This window comes from Schistocerca americana, chromosome 2, assembly GCF_021461395.2.
Source record: "Schistocerca americana isolate TAMUIC-IGC-003095 chromosome 2, iqSchAmer2.1, whole genome shotgun sequence".
In the NCBI taxonomy this organism is placed as follows: Eukaryota; Metazoa; Arthropoda; class Insecta; order Orthoptera; family Acrididae; genus Schistocerca; species Schistocerca americana.
The window spans coordinates 967,925,448-967,940,584 of NC_060120.1; the positions used below are offsets into that span (position 1 = coordinate 967,925,448).

The 15,137-nt window shown below is 40.6% G+C and overlaps 1 protein-coding gene across 1 annotated transcript in view; it reads left to right on the forward strand.

The window, feature by feature from the left end:
• The window catches only part of LOC124596226 (probable ATP-dependent RNA helicase DDX46), a 172,767-nt gene that overhangs the window by 52,255 nt on the left and 105,375 nt on the right, over positions 1-15,137 (forward strand). Inside the window, exon 7 of the mRNA XM_047135284.1 lies at positions 1,180-1,356. Within this exon, the coding sequence (XP_046991240.1) occupies positions 1,180-1,356 (177 nt within the window). The remainder of the gene's footprint in view (positions 1-1,179; positions 1,357-15,137) is intronic.

Consider the following 15,137-nt stretch of genomic DNA (forward strand, 5'->3'; position numbering starts at 1 on the left):
TCCAGTTTTCAGTGCTTAGTTGCCGTTATGCTAACGTAAAACACTGTTTAAAACTGCCAGTATCACTGACTTGTAATTTACATTTCTTACATATAATTTCTTATTGCTTCTACCCATGCATTCTGAAACAGTTCGCAATAGATTTTTTCACTGGCTGTGCTTTACAGAGTAGCCCATCAAATAGGTGTGAACCATAAAATAAAAATGTGAGGTTGATAGTATCTGTGGTCTGCTTTATCATGAACATTGCGTGAATGTTGACAGCTCATCTTGTAGATATGAAGAGCATCTTGAGCAATTTGATCTCTTTAAAAGGCATGGAAGCCACACTTCAGTTATCAAAGTTTGTAAACAAATTCTACTCTAGAGTAATATTGTGACATAGTCTTGTCCTTTTATACAATAGGGGGAGGGGAGGGGGGGTCTGCTTGAAACAGAAACATTCTCAGAGAATTATGTGCCTACTTAGATTGCACGCTGTGCATGACCCTGAAAAATATCAACATGGAGAGCTGTGACAAGGGCCTGTCCAAATCGTCTGGGTACTATTTTCAGTACTGCGTGTCCTGTATGTGCTCAACGTTTGGTTTTGTTTTGGGGTTAACACCAAAAGTCAAGATCAAACAGTGAAATAAAAGGCAAGATGTTAAGTTTGATAGGTTGTTGCAAATTGTAGGAGTATCTCTGTTTTACTATGTTCCTTTTCATCATACATATTCCCCATTATTTGACATATTTCTTTGGTTAGTTGTTCTGCTCCCCTTTCAACTTATTGAAACCTTTAGTGTTTCCCTCATACCATCCCATTGCTTCTGCAAAAATATGTTATTTGCTCCCTGCACAGGAGCCCAGTAGCTCCACAGTACATGTAATGGGAAATATGATTGTGGGTAAACTGTGATGCAATTAAATGTTGCCAATCCGTATGTCTACTAGAATCAGACTACTGTTGCAGACATTTTTTGTGTAACTCTTTCTGTTATACTCTCTTTTGTTACTTACTACACTTTAAGTTTTAACAGTTTTGCTTTATGTTCATGTATTCCTTTGAAAGTGATCTTGTTTTTAGTTTAACTTTCTTGCTTTTAGTAATGCAATATCAGCTGTGATTTAGTACTAAGAACTTATAGTTGGTTGTTTAAGTGTTGTATGACACTTATTCTACTTTTGTTTTTGCAGGGTGTTCAAGAAGAAGTAAGAAAAGTAAATAAACTAGACAGCAAAAAACCAGATGGGAAACCTGGCACAGTAGTTAACAGCAACACCACAGGTGTTGTCATAATGACTGGTGTGGCAAAAAAGAAGGTTGACAAAAAGAAGGGAGAGTTGATAGAACAGAATCAAGATGGCTTAGAGGCAAGTAGGAGTAATGGTTTTTTCAAGATATATTTTTTTATTTTTATCTTAAGCAGTCCAGTGACATTCACAAATATGAATCACTTGATTCTAATTGATTGTAGTTTGATTATTTATTCAATCAATTTGATTAACTTCATCACAGATTGCATCAGCTTAAAATGGATTGTTGTGGATTCTCCTTTGAATCCTTCCCCATTAGTTCATTTTTGTAAGAAGACAAGAGTTTGGTACTTATTTGCAGAACAACTAATGTACAGTTCTGATTTATTTACATGCTAATAATACACTCAAGAACAACTAAATTAAATGGATTTATGTATCAGAATGTAGTGTCCCCTTTTGTCCTAATGACAGTGATAATGGCGATATTTCAAAGGAGATTTCCTGATCCATAAGAGATCAGGTGCCACCGATAACTCATGAAGATTGGGCCACCCATAACTCATGAAGAATGCTCAGAGCTGGGTCCAAGACACACATTTTGCTAAACGACACTCCCGTGAGCTCAGCAGAATAGAGTTCAGATCACCTGAGAGTGGGAAGGGAGATTTACACACAAGCACTATTCTGTCCATGGAGTGTAACTTGAACTGTTAACACAATTAGGGATAGTGGGTTGACAAATTGTCTTACAAAAGCTACAAACTGTGTTGGAGTGTTGTAGGTGAAAAAATGGATGCAACTAACCAGTCAGCAGGTTCTTGTATTATTTACTATTGACAGACATAGCCTAACTATTCAACCAGTTTGCTGGTATTGTGTGCCATGTCCATTCTTCACACAACTGTCACATCAACACCCAGTATGAGATCTGCAGACATCCTGAATGTATGCCAAGCTGAAGTGGTTAATTTAGTGTAGTTACAGAAGTTCTCTCCTTCTAAAACAGCAGTTGTCTGTAATTCATTTCTTCACAAGTCTGCCTGGAACTACTGTAATACAATTCATAATGTGTTCCAGTTCCAAAATTTCTGCAACTCTTATAATAAGAGTGTAAAACTATTATCAGTGTTTTTATTCTTGTAATACAGCTAGATACCATCAGTTGCTTTTTCTTGCAACATTGGTAATAATGTGTGTTCACTAAGGTCATAGTATTGTACATTGCCACATCTAAACTGTAATCTCGTCTGGACCCAGAGTTAGAGTCATCAAAGAATCACAGCATTTAGGATTGAGAGCAAGTTCATTACTGACATCAGCTTAATGCCAGAATAGAACTCATCTCATACACAGAGTGTGCAGCTGTTCATACAACCATCAAATACTCCAGATTATGATATTTATACAAACATCAAATACTCCAGAATATACAAACATTACGAACATGAGATATACCAAGAACATTCCAGAAACAATAAGTATGAAATAACAAATAATTACTGTCAGTTGTGTTTTAACTGGCAACCTGAAGCACACCAACCACCAATGCTAACCATTATGCCACATTGTATATTCTGTAGCTCATGACATTGCTTCTTCTCCTAGAGAAATAGTGAGTGACTCACTGTTTCAGAAATTCTCAGTGGAGCCAACTGCAGTGCTCTGGATTTGGATTTTGTCAATGGTCCTCTGTATGGTAGCACCGGCTGGTCATGTTGTCACATCTTCACTATGAAGAGCATTGAACGCAGCTTCATCAGCTGAAGCTTCGAGCTCATTGAATAGGTCTTCAGTTTTCTTGAACCTCCCATCATTGATCTGTGCATAAGGACTGAGTGTCTGTGCGTTTGTCCTCAACTTCATACATCATGTTTGACAAGAGACGAAAGATGTGAACAAGGCCCAAAGTAGTGCTTTACTAACTTTTCTGATAGTCCTGCTTTCGGCAAAGTTGTAAAAATCGAAACCAAGTTCCTGGACTGCATTTCACTGGTTGGTGCTTATCATTGTAGTGCTCTCAGTCCTTCTCTTGTGTCTCCAGAGACCTGTCGTTTAGGCCTCACATTTGGTGTGAAGCCTGCAATGTCTTGATTCACTGTGTTATATGCAGATGTCATGTTGGGCAACATTGTATCCCAATCTCTCTGTTACATATTAACATGCATCAAAGGCATATCTACCAGTGCCTCATTAGAGCATTCTGTAAGGCCCTTTGTATGTGGATGGTACGCAGTTGTCATATTGTGGGTGATGTCACAGTGTGAAATTACCTCAGATACTAGTGTTGACTGGATAACTTTTTCATGATCAGAGATCATCACATGGGGTGCTCCATGCTGCAAAATTATGTCTGCTACACTCCTGGAAATTGAAATAAGAACACCGTGAATTCATTGTCCCAGGAAGGGGAAACTTTATTGACACATTCCTGGGGTCAGATACATCACATGATCACACTGACAGAACCACAGGCACATAGACACAGGCAACAGAGCATGCACAATGTCGGCACTAGTACAGTGTATATCCACCTTTCGCAGCAATGCAGGCTGCTATTCTCCCATGGAGACGATCGTAGAGATGCTGGATGTAGTCCTGTGGAACGGCTTGCCATGCCATTTCCACCTGGCGCCTCAGCTGGACCAGCGTTCGTGCTGGACGTGCAGACCGCGTGAGACGACGCTTCATCCAGTTCCAAACATGCTCAATGGGGGACAGATCCGGAGATCTTGCTGGCCAGGGTAGTTGACTTACACCTTCTAGAGCACGTTGGGTGGCACGGGATACATGCGGACGTGCATTGTCCTGTTGGAACAGCAAGTTCCCTTGCCGGTCTAGGAATGGTAGAACGATGGGTTCGATGACGGTTTGGATGTACCGTGCACTATTCAGTGTCCCCTCGACGATCACCAGTGGTGTACGGCCAGTGTAGGAGATCGCTCCCCACACCATGATGCCGGGTGTTGGCCCTGTGTGCCTCGGTCGTATGCAGTCCTGATTGTGGCGCTCACCTGCACGGCGCCAAACACGCATACGACCATCATTGGCACCAAGGCAGAAGCGACTCTCATCGCTGAAGACGACACGTCTCCATTCGTCCCTCCATTCACGCCTGTCGCGACACCAGTGGAGGCGGGCTGCACGATGTTGGGGCGTGAGCGGAAGACGGCCTAACGGTGTGCGGGACCGTAGCCCAGCTTCATGGAGACGGTTGCGAATGGTCCTCGCCGATACCCCAGGAGCAACAGTGTCCCTAATTTGCTGGGAAGTGGCGGTGCGGTCCCCTACGGCACTGCGTAGGATCCTGCGGTCTTGGCGTGCATCCGTGCGTCGCTGCGGTCCGGTCCCAGGTCGACGGGCACGTGCACCTTCCGCCGACCACTGGCGACAACATCGATGTACTGTGGAGACCTCACGCCCCACGTGTTGAGCAATTCGGCGGTACGTCCACCCGGCCTCCCGCATGCCCACTATACGCCCTCGCTCAAAGTCCGTCAACTGCACATACGGCTCACGTCCACGCTGTCGCGGCATGCTACCAGTGTTAAAGACTGCGATGGAACTCCGTATGCCACGGCAAACTGGCTGACACTGACGGCGGCGGTGCACAAATGCTGCGCAGCTAGCGCCATTCGACGGCCAACACCGCGGTTCCTGGTGTGTCCGCTGTGCCGTGCGTGTGATCATTGCTTGTACAGCCCTCTCGCAGTGTCCGGAGCAAGTATGGTGGGTCTGACACACCGGTGTCAATGTGTTCTTTTTTCCATTTCCAGGAGTGTACAAGCAACTTAGCAAGTTCCAGAGCTTTGGCAGTCAACACAGCTTTGGTGACAGTATAGGGAGTGAAATAATCAGTGCAGACTATAATGTATCAGTTCTTATTCCATGGAAAAGTGCTGCTGCAGGCAGGATCTCCCATGAGCTCAGATGGCTTGTGATGCTTGCAAGTTGTCCCATCCAAGAATAACATGACTACATTATGTTAAAATACATATTTGAATGACTGCATTCTGAATTTGCTAGTTAGTGTTGTGATACATATTTCCCATTTACGACCTTCTGCACAGTTACTTTCATACCACAGAACTTAGCCTTCTTTAACTTACGACATTACTGAAAAAGAAGCTCTTGAGTTGGCTAGTGCCCGGACTAGTTGGCTGTCGGTGATGATGCTGATGAGATGTTTTTGTCATTTGATAACTGTCGTTCATGGACAATTTTCATCTCCCGTCCAGATGGTTGCCTTGCTTAGTTTTCCTGAATTTGGCAGCTAGGTAGGCGGCTGGTACCTCTGTACAGTGATGGGAAATGGATACAGTTTGTTGGGGAGTGGCCTAGTCCAGAGTATGGAGATGAGCTTCGGCCCATAGGTTGATAATAATCTTCTGCAGTTAACTGGCATGAATGGGACTGTTATGGTGGATGATGTCTTCTGTGTCTGTTCTTCTGTGTAAGCCAGCACACCAACGGCATACTCGCCTTCTCCAACCCACCAAGTCCGCAATCGCCGAACATTGTATTTCCACAGACCATTCCATGAATTACGATGACACAAAAATTTTGGCCCGTACATCAAACTTTTGGAGCTCGATTATCAATGAATCTGTGGAAATAAGATTGTCTGACAACAAGACTCTCATCAATCGAGATAACGGTTATCAGCTAAACTCTGCTTGGAATCCTGTTATAGAGAAACTTCGTAGTCGACGTAGTTATCTGCATAAAGATGGAAATCGACCTGATACCAATATGCCAGGCTTTCACAGTGGAGGGTGTGAGGCGCAGTGCACGGAGCCGTTATGAACGCGCACGCTGAGCAGCGCATGCGTAATGTCACCTCAGTATGGCTTTAAACAGCGGAGCTCAGCACGTACTTGCCAGTACTACTACTACAGTGGCACTCACCTGAAGATGGCCAGAAGACTCTGCGCCGAAATATCATGGCAGGACGTTATTGATATCCGGCAGTTCTCCCGTGTTTTTATGGAACAAATGTGGACAGAGTGATAGCTCAGTGCGAAGTGTGTGCTTCACTGCCTCTCAGGCTGTATTTATTTATGGGCGCAGCAGACATTATTTTACGACTCTGTTGTGTATCAATCTACAATCTTCATAATTTTTATATGAATGGAATTAAGTTGGCTTTAGGTACAGAAAAAGTTTTAGCTTGGCTGCATTTAAACTAGGCCAGCTAAAATTTTTAGAATGGAACCGACAGTAGAACATGGCCTCAGTAATACATCTTTAGGAGACCTTGTATTGATTGTTATTTACATCAAAGTCTTGAAACTTCATATCTTCATTATTTAATGGATGTTATCAAGTGCTGTAATCAGAACTTTCCATCGTTAATATAAATGATACTTAGTTTATTACAAATAAGGACGTTTTTGTTCCAGATGTAGCTGTTAGTAAATTACTTGAAAACTATCAGAGGTAGCTTAATGTGGTCACATAGGCAATGTTTTTATATCAAACTTAAGCTTCATATGAATTTTCATCTTTCTGACTCTCAGTATTTTGTGCCTTCATTTTTTCATAAAAACATCAATTTTGACCAAAATATTGCTCTAATTAAGTTGAGACTTGTCACTGTTGATTGCGACATACATATGCACATTCTGAACAATTTGTGGTTTTCTAGCTTTATTACTTAGTGCCACTTGTTTTTATTTAAAAAGATATGTTTACGGAAACATATTCATCTGATCATTCTGAGATCTAACAAATGAAACATTAATATACTGAAACATATGATGACAGTTTGAAAAAGCTAGTTTAATTACATCTTTAAATTATGGTGCAATACTTGTATGCTACGCAGAGACGCGTTATGATGATGTGGTGCTAGTAGCAGGTAATTCTTGGCACACTCGCTCGCCTCTGTATCTCTCAAATGATGCAGCACATGTTTTGCCACAAGAGAGGCAAGATCAAGGTAGTCTTCCACAACAGGCATGGTGACCACATTCAGCAGGTGGTCATATCTCTTTCATCTGACTTTTTCTGTTGCATTTCCTCGATTTGTAACAGCACTTCATGAACTCTGTCATTGTGACATCCTTTACCAGAAGGGCTTGGTACATGTTTCTTCGTTGTTCTCGAACCACTGTTGGGTTGTACGTCCCAGTAAAAGTACACATTTCCCAAAATATAATGTCATCCTGTGTAATTATTTGGCTTCTCGGTTGAATCCTTTCACCCATTTCATTGTGTCCTGACTAACGTCTCAGAAAAACTGATGGATGCGGATGCCCTGATTTGCGACTGACTTACTGCTGTTTTGGACTCTGTCTGTCTCCTGAATGTACAGATCTTGGGAATGATGTACTGCATGTATTCCAGTCCCTGTGTGTGTAGGTGATGACTTTGATGCTCCCTAATTGGAGCCAAGGTGAAGCAGATGTTTTGCATCATCATTGAAGCACGGTGCTTAGAAATAAATGAATGTTTATTACTGTCAGCAATGTACAGCAAGAACAGAACTCAACTCCTGCATGTACAATGCAGATATTTATACAACCATTGAATATTTTAGAATTTACATCTACATCTACATCAGTACTCCGCAATCCCCTTGTGGCAGGTGGCGGAGGGTACCCTATGCCACTACTAGTCATTTCCTTTCTTATTCCACTCGCAAGCAGAAAGAGGGAAAAACCATTGTCTATAAGCCTCCATATGAGGCATAATTTCTCGTATCTTATCTTTCTTTCCCCTAGGCGTAATGTGTTTTGGAGACAACAGAATTGTTCTGCAGTCAGTTTCCTGTTAATGTTCTCAGCAGTGTTCCTCAAAATGTATGTCACCTTCCCTCCAGGGATACGCATTTGGGTTCCCAAAGCATCTCCGTAACATCCGCATGTTGTTTGAACCTACCACTAACAAATCTAGCAGCCTGCCTGTAAATTGCTTTGATGTATTCCTGTATCCGACATGGTACAAATCCCAAACACTTGAGGAGTACCCAAGAATAGGTCGCACTAGTACCCTATATGCAGTCTCCTTACAGTTTCCTAGAAGTCTCCCAATAAACCTAAGCTGACCAGTCATGTGCCCTACAACAGTTATCACATGCTCCATCCATTTCATATCGCTTTGTAATGTTATGCCCAGATAGTTAAATGACATGGCTGTGTCAAGCAGTATCCAAACGTTAACAGTTGGTTTTCCCTACTCATACACATCTTCATTTAGAGCTAGCTGCCATTCGTCACACCAACTAGAATTTTCTAACCCATCTTGTATCATCCTACAGTCACTCAACGTCGACACCCTACTTTGTAGCATAGCATCATGAGCAAACAACTGCAGATTGCTGCCCACCCTGTCTGCCATATCATTTATGTCTGTAGAGAATTATAGCAGTCCTATCACACTTCCCAAGAGTACTCCTGACAATACGTTTGTCTCTCATTAACACTCATCATTGAGGACAACATACGGGGTTCTATAACATAAGAAGTGTTCAAGCCACTCACATATCTGTGAACCTATCCCACATGCTTGTACCGTCTTTAACAGCCTGCAATGGGGCTCCATGTCAAATGCTTTCCAGAAATCTAAAAATATAGAATCTGCCTATTGCCCTTCAAGAATATAATAATTCCAATCCCAAAGAAAGCAGGTGTTGACAGATGTGAAAATTACCGAACTATCAGCTTAATAAGTCACAGCTGCAAAATACTAACACGAATTCTTTACAGACGAAGCCAACCTCGGGGAAGATCAGTTTGGATTCCGTAGAAACACTGGAACACGTGAGGCAATACTGACCTTACGACTTATCTTAGAAGAAAGATTAAGGAAAGGCAAACCTACGTTTCTAGCATATGTAGACTTAGAGAAAGCTTTTGACAATGTTGACTGGAATACTCTCTTTCAAATTCTAAAGGTGGCAGGGGTAAAATATAGGGAGCGAAAAGCTATTTACAATTTGTACAGAAACCAGATGACAGTTATAAGAGTCGAGGGACATGAAAGGGAAGCAGTGGTTGGGAAGGGAGTAAGACAGGGTTGTAGCCTGTCCCTGATGTTGTTCAATCTGTATATTGAGCAAGCAGTAAAGGAAACAAAAGAAAAATTCGGAGTAGGTATTAAAATTCATGGAGAAGAAATAAAAACTTTGAGGTTCGCCGATGACATTGTAATTCTGTCAGAGACAGCAAAGGACTTGGAAGAGCAGTTGAATGGAATGGACAGTGTCTTGAAAGGAGGATATAAGATGAACATCAACAAAAGCAAAACAAGGATAATGGAATGTAGTCTAATTAAGTCGGGTGATGCAGAGGGAATTAGATTAGGAAATGAGGCACTTAAAGTAGTAAAGGAGTTTTGCTATTTGGGGAGCAAAATAACTGATGATGGTCGAAGTAGAGAGGATATAAAATGTAGGCTGGCAATGGCAAGGAAAGCGTTTCTGAAGAAGAGAAATTTGTTAACATCCAGTATTGATTTAAGTGTCAGGAAGTCATTTCTGAAAGTATTCGTATGGAGTGTAGCCATGTATGGAAGTGAAACATGGACGATAAATAGTTTGGACAAGAAGAGAATAGAAGCTTTCGAAATGTGGTGCTACAGAAGAATGCTGAAGATTAGATGGGTAGATCACATAACTAATGAGGAAGTATTGAATAGGATTGGGTAGAAGAGAAGTTTGTGGCACAACTTGACCAGAAGAAGGGATCGGTTGGTAGGACATGTTCTGAGGCATCAAGGGATCACCAATTTAGTATTGGAGGGCAGCGTGGAGGGTAAAAATCGTAGAGGGAGACCAAGAGATGAATACACTAAGCAGATTCAGAAGGATGTAGGTTGCAGTAGGTACTGGGAGATGAAAAAGCTTGCACAGGATAGAGTAGCATGGAGAGCTGCATCAAACCAGTCTCAGGACTGAAGACCACAACAACAACATATTGCCCTTCATCCATAATTTGCAGTATATCATGTGAAAAAAGTGCAAGCTGAGTTTTGCACGAGCGATGCTTTCTAAATGGGCTGATTTGTGGATGTAAACTTCTCTGTCTGAAGAAAATTTATTACAATACAACCCCACTTTTACATTCCCAGAATTAACGTTTTCCCGCTGTTTGACAGTTTCTATTGCTCCTATCAACTTTCCTGTGTCCACAATGTTAATTGACACCCAATTTTGTGTCAACATATTTATAATTTTCCTGCGCTTTATGCTTTATGAAAAAACGTTTGTGGAGAAAAACTGACTTAAAATGACCCTGGTATGGCGTTGGCCATCAAGTAGTGTTTATGAACCTTACATGGTTAAGTTTTTGACACCAGGGCACCCTACTCAATGGATGAATCAGTAAACAGATAATAGTTGGAACAATTTGTGCCATATCTCCTACCGCTGCTGAGTTCTACTCGGCATGGTGGCTGATGGGAGTGACTAGGTTCGTTCAAAAAAAATATATTACGACCAAGCACAACCATTTCCAAACTGTCTCTACTGCACATGCACAGTTTTTGATTGTTTTGATTGTCATGACACGTTTGTCAAATCATATTTTGCATGTTTCATCATTTGGTCACTTGCAGCACTGGTTGACACCTTCATTCACTTTCTGTTGCTCATATGATTTTGGTTTAAATGCAGCACCAATTACGTATTTCATTTCATGCTGAGCAAAAAGTGTTTCAAGAATTTATCCTCATTGTGAAGTTCAGTATTTACGTATCTGTTTTTTGTGATGTTACACAAACAAACAATGTGAGTGATAGTTTGCATGTGTGTGGTTTTGTATATAACTGAGGAGGTTCAGTGCCTGACAACCTCAAAAAGACAACTACATTGCAAGATACACAGAAAACAGATATGTACACACCACACAACATACTTATGCAAATATTTGCATTTGACAATGAGAAAAAACTCTCGAAATGCATTGTGCTAAGCATGAAAAAATACATAACTGATGGAGTGTTTCATTACTTAAATAATGAATGACAGCTGCAGGCTTTCTAATGACATCAGTTCCGATGTATGAAACTTGAGTCAAACAGAAAGTTGAGTCAAACAGAAAGTTACCAGTGCCAATTAGATCAGCAGCTTTTATTAGATAATAAACCTTTGTTGTTGTTGTTGTGGTCTTCAGTCCTGAGACTGGTTTGATGCAGCTCTCCATGCTACTCTATCCTGTGCAAGCTTCTTCATCTCCCAGTACCTACTGCAACCTACATCCTTCTGAATCTGCTTAGTGTATTCATCTCTTGGTCTCCCCCTACAATTTTTACCCTCCACGCTGCCCTCCAATACTAAATTGGTGATCCCTTGATGCCTCAGAACATGTCCTACCAACCGATCCCTTCTTCTGGTCAAGTTGTGCCACAAACTTCTCTTCTCCCCAATCCTATTCAATACTTCATCATTAGTTATGTGATCTACCCATCTAATCTTCAGCATTCTTCTGTAGCACCACATTTCAAAAGCTTCTATTTTCTTCTTGTCCAAAGTATTTACCGTCCATGTTTCACTTCCATACATGGCTACACTCCATACAAATACTTTCAGAAATAACTTCCTGACACTTAAATCTATACTCGATGTTAACAAATTTCTCTTCTTCAGAAACGCTTTCCTTGCCATTGCCAGTCTACATTTTATATCCTCTCTACTTCGTCCATCATCAGTTATTTTGCTCCCCAAATAGCAAAACTCCTTTACTGCTTTAAGTGTCTCATTTCCTAATCTAATACCCTCAGCATCACCCGACTTAACTCGACTACATTCCATTATCCTCGTTTTGCTTTTGTTGATGTTCATCTTATATCCTCCCTTCAAGACACCATCCATTCCGTTCAACTGCTCTTCCAAGTCCTTTGCTGTCTCTGACAGAATTACAATGTCATCGGCGAACCTCAAAGTTTTTATTTCTTCTCCATGGATTTTAATACCTACTCCAAATTTTTCTTTTGTTTCCTTTACTGCTTGCTCAATATAGAGATTGAATAACATCGGGGAGAGGCTACAACCCTGTCTCACTCCCTTCCCAACCACTGCTTCCCTTTCATGTCCCTCGACTCTGATAACTGCCATCTGGTTTCTGTACAAGTTGTAAATAGCCTTTCGCTCCCTGTATTTTACCCCTGCCACCTTTATCAAATGATAAACAAGTCCCTGACGAGTATTTTGATGACCATTATGTACATGTATCATATATAAAGTGCAAAAAATGCAAGGAGGTAACAACATATAACTTACCCAATATATTACTTAGTTGTCATCTACATGCAGTATGTAGTTTCCTGTCTGTTACTCTGATTCACTGAAATACATCCACTTAAAAGTCTTTCTGTTTTTTGCAAGACACTGCTTTCATTTTAATCTCTTTCAAAACAGTCCACCGAAATGAGAGGTTTTGCCTGAAAAATACACTCCTCTCGCACCACCGATTGAAGTAATTTTGCCATCTGTGAGTGTGCCCTCTCCACTCCTTATCACAATTAAAGTAATCTGTGTTTCCATCCTTTAATTAGGTGTAAGAAATGTTTTATGAATCACCGTCACCCATCATCAGCAACCAACAATATCGTTGTATGCTTTCCAGGAAATCATAAGCTAACTATTCAGTTTCCAGTACCCTCACAGTAAGGCTTTTTCATCTAATCACTATTGACTTTCAGCTTCATACAAATAAAATTGAGTGTGTGCTACAAGTAGTGCTTTGTCATTTTCTTGGAAGTGATGGTCCTGTAGCACTGTTGTAAAGTCTCTACGAAGTTTAGAAGGGGCAGGAACAAATCCATAGTAAGTTTTCCATTCATCTAACTACTGTCTTAATCATCAAGAAATTACACTGCACTTGTTAGTCAGTGCCATGGTTTATTGCCGTGGAAACCGTTCATCCACTTTCAGCCTTACCTCTTTTGAGAAGTTTCTCTCCCTTTGCAACCTTGTGTTTGTCAGCAATGTTATATTTAATATGAGACACCTGTTCATCCTAATGCTTAATGCACTCAAATGTCATAAAGTTATTTTAGTCTAATTCTGAGAGTGTGGATATGAAATCAGTGTCTTCAGTTTGGAAGTAATTTCTACTGGTGTACCATAGACATCAGTGTTGGGCCCACTTTTTATTTTATGTAGATACTGTCCCATACTCCAGACAAGAAGTTAAAATAGCTCTTTCTGATTATAGTAACATACTCAAGTGACACAAAATGAAAAGAAATAAATTTTTTGTGAAAATTCTTCACTCAATTAAATCACTAATATGTAGGGACAGGAAAAATCATTTTATTGTATGGTCAAACTTGTTAATATTTGCCAATAAAAATGCTTTTTTTAGCTAATTTTGGTGTTATTTTTAGCTAATTTTTCTGTTATTTTTACCTATTTTGGTGGTGTTTATTGCCAACATGGGAGTTATTTTTTGACGATATCACTGCTATTCTTTTCCAATATTAGTATTAATATTGTCGATATTGGGGCTATGTTTTGCCAAAGCTGGTGATATTGTCAACCAAAATTGGGTGTTAAATTTTGGTCAGTTTTCATGGTATTTTATATCAGATACAATGTTACCTTTTTTGTCGCTTTCTGTATTGTCTGCTTGGCCTGATTCTGTGTTAATTTTTTTGCCATGTATTAGTGTGATTTCCTTTTTTCCCAGTTTCTCTGTTATTTTCTTACCAACTTAAGCGGTATTTTTTTTCCCCAGTTTTGGTGTTCGTCTTCTCCAGTTTTGGTGTTACTTCTTTTCTTCCAGTTTTGCTGATCCCTTTTTCCTGATTTTTTTGTTACTTTTTTCAATTTCGGTGTTATTTTTCTTCCCAATTTTGGTCCTTTTTCACCAATTTTGGTGTTGTTTTTTTTTGCCATTTTTGGTGCTTATTTTGACTTCACATCATACTTACATGGGAAGTGAATTGTTATTTTCAGATCATATACCAGCCTCAGTCTTGTAAACAAAAAATCAAAAGACAGTTTCAAAACTCAGTAAACCTCAGTTATGAATATTGACAACATTGCTATTCTCAGATTTACAACATTTTTATTCAAGTAAATGGCAAATTTAACGATATTTCTGAAAAAATTAATGATATTTTTAAAAATCGTTGCATTCATCTCAAATTTTGCGTCCCCCCCCCCCCCCCCCCCCCCCCCATACTCCGCAAGGAGTGGAGTGGCGGAGGGTACCCTGAGTACCTCTATTGGTTCTCCCTTCTATTCCAGTCTCATATTGTTCGTGGAAAGAAGGATTGTCGGTATGCTTCTGTGTGGGCTCTAATCTCTCTGATTTTATCCTCATGGTCTCTTCGCGAGATATACGTAAGAGGGAGCAATATACTGCTTGACTCTTCGGTGAAGGTATGTTCTCGAAACTTCAACAATAGCCCGTACCGAGCTATTGAGTGTGTCTCCCGCAGAGTCTTCCACTGGAGTTTGTCTATCATCTCCGTAACGCTTTCGCGATTATTAAATGATCCTGTAACGAAGTGCGCTGCTCTCCGTTGGATCTTCTCTATCTCTTCTGTCAACCCTATCTGGTATGGATCCCACACTGTTGAGCAGTATTCAAGCAGTGAGCGAACAAGCGTACTGTAACCTACTTCCTTTGTTTTCGGATTGCATTTCCTTAGGATTCTTCCAATGAATCTGTCTGGCATCTGCTTTGCCGACGATTAACTTTATATGATCATTCCATTTTAAATCACTCCTAATGCGTACTCCCAGATAATTTATGGAATTAACTGCTTCCAGTTGCTGACCCGCAATTTCGTAGCTAAGTGATAAGGGAACTATCTTTCTATGTATTCGCAGCACATTACACTTGTCTACGTTGAGATTCAATTGCCATTCCCTGCACCATGCGTCAATTCGTTGCAGATCCTCCTGCATTTCAGTACAATTTTCCATTGTTACAACCTCTGGATAC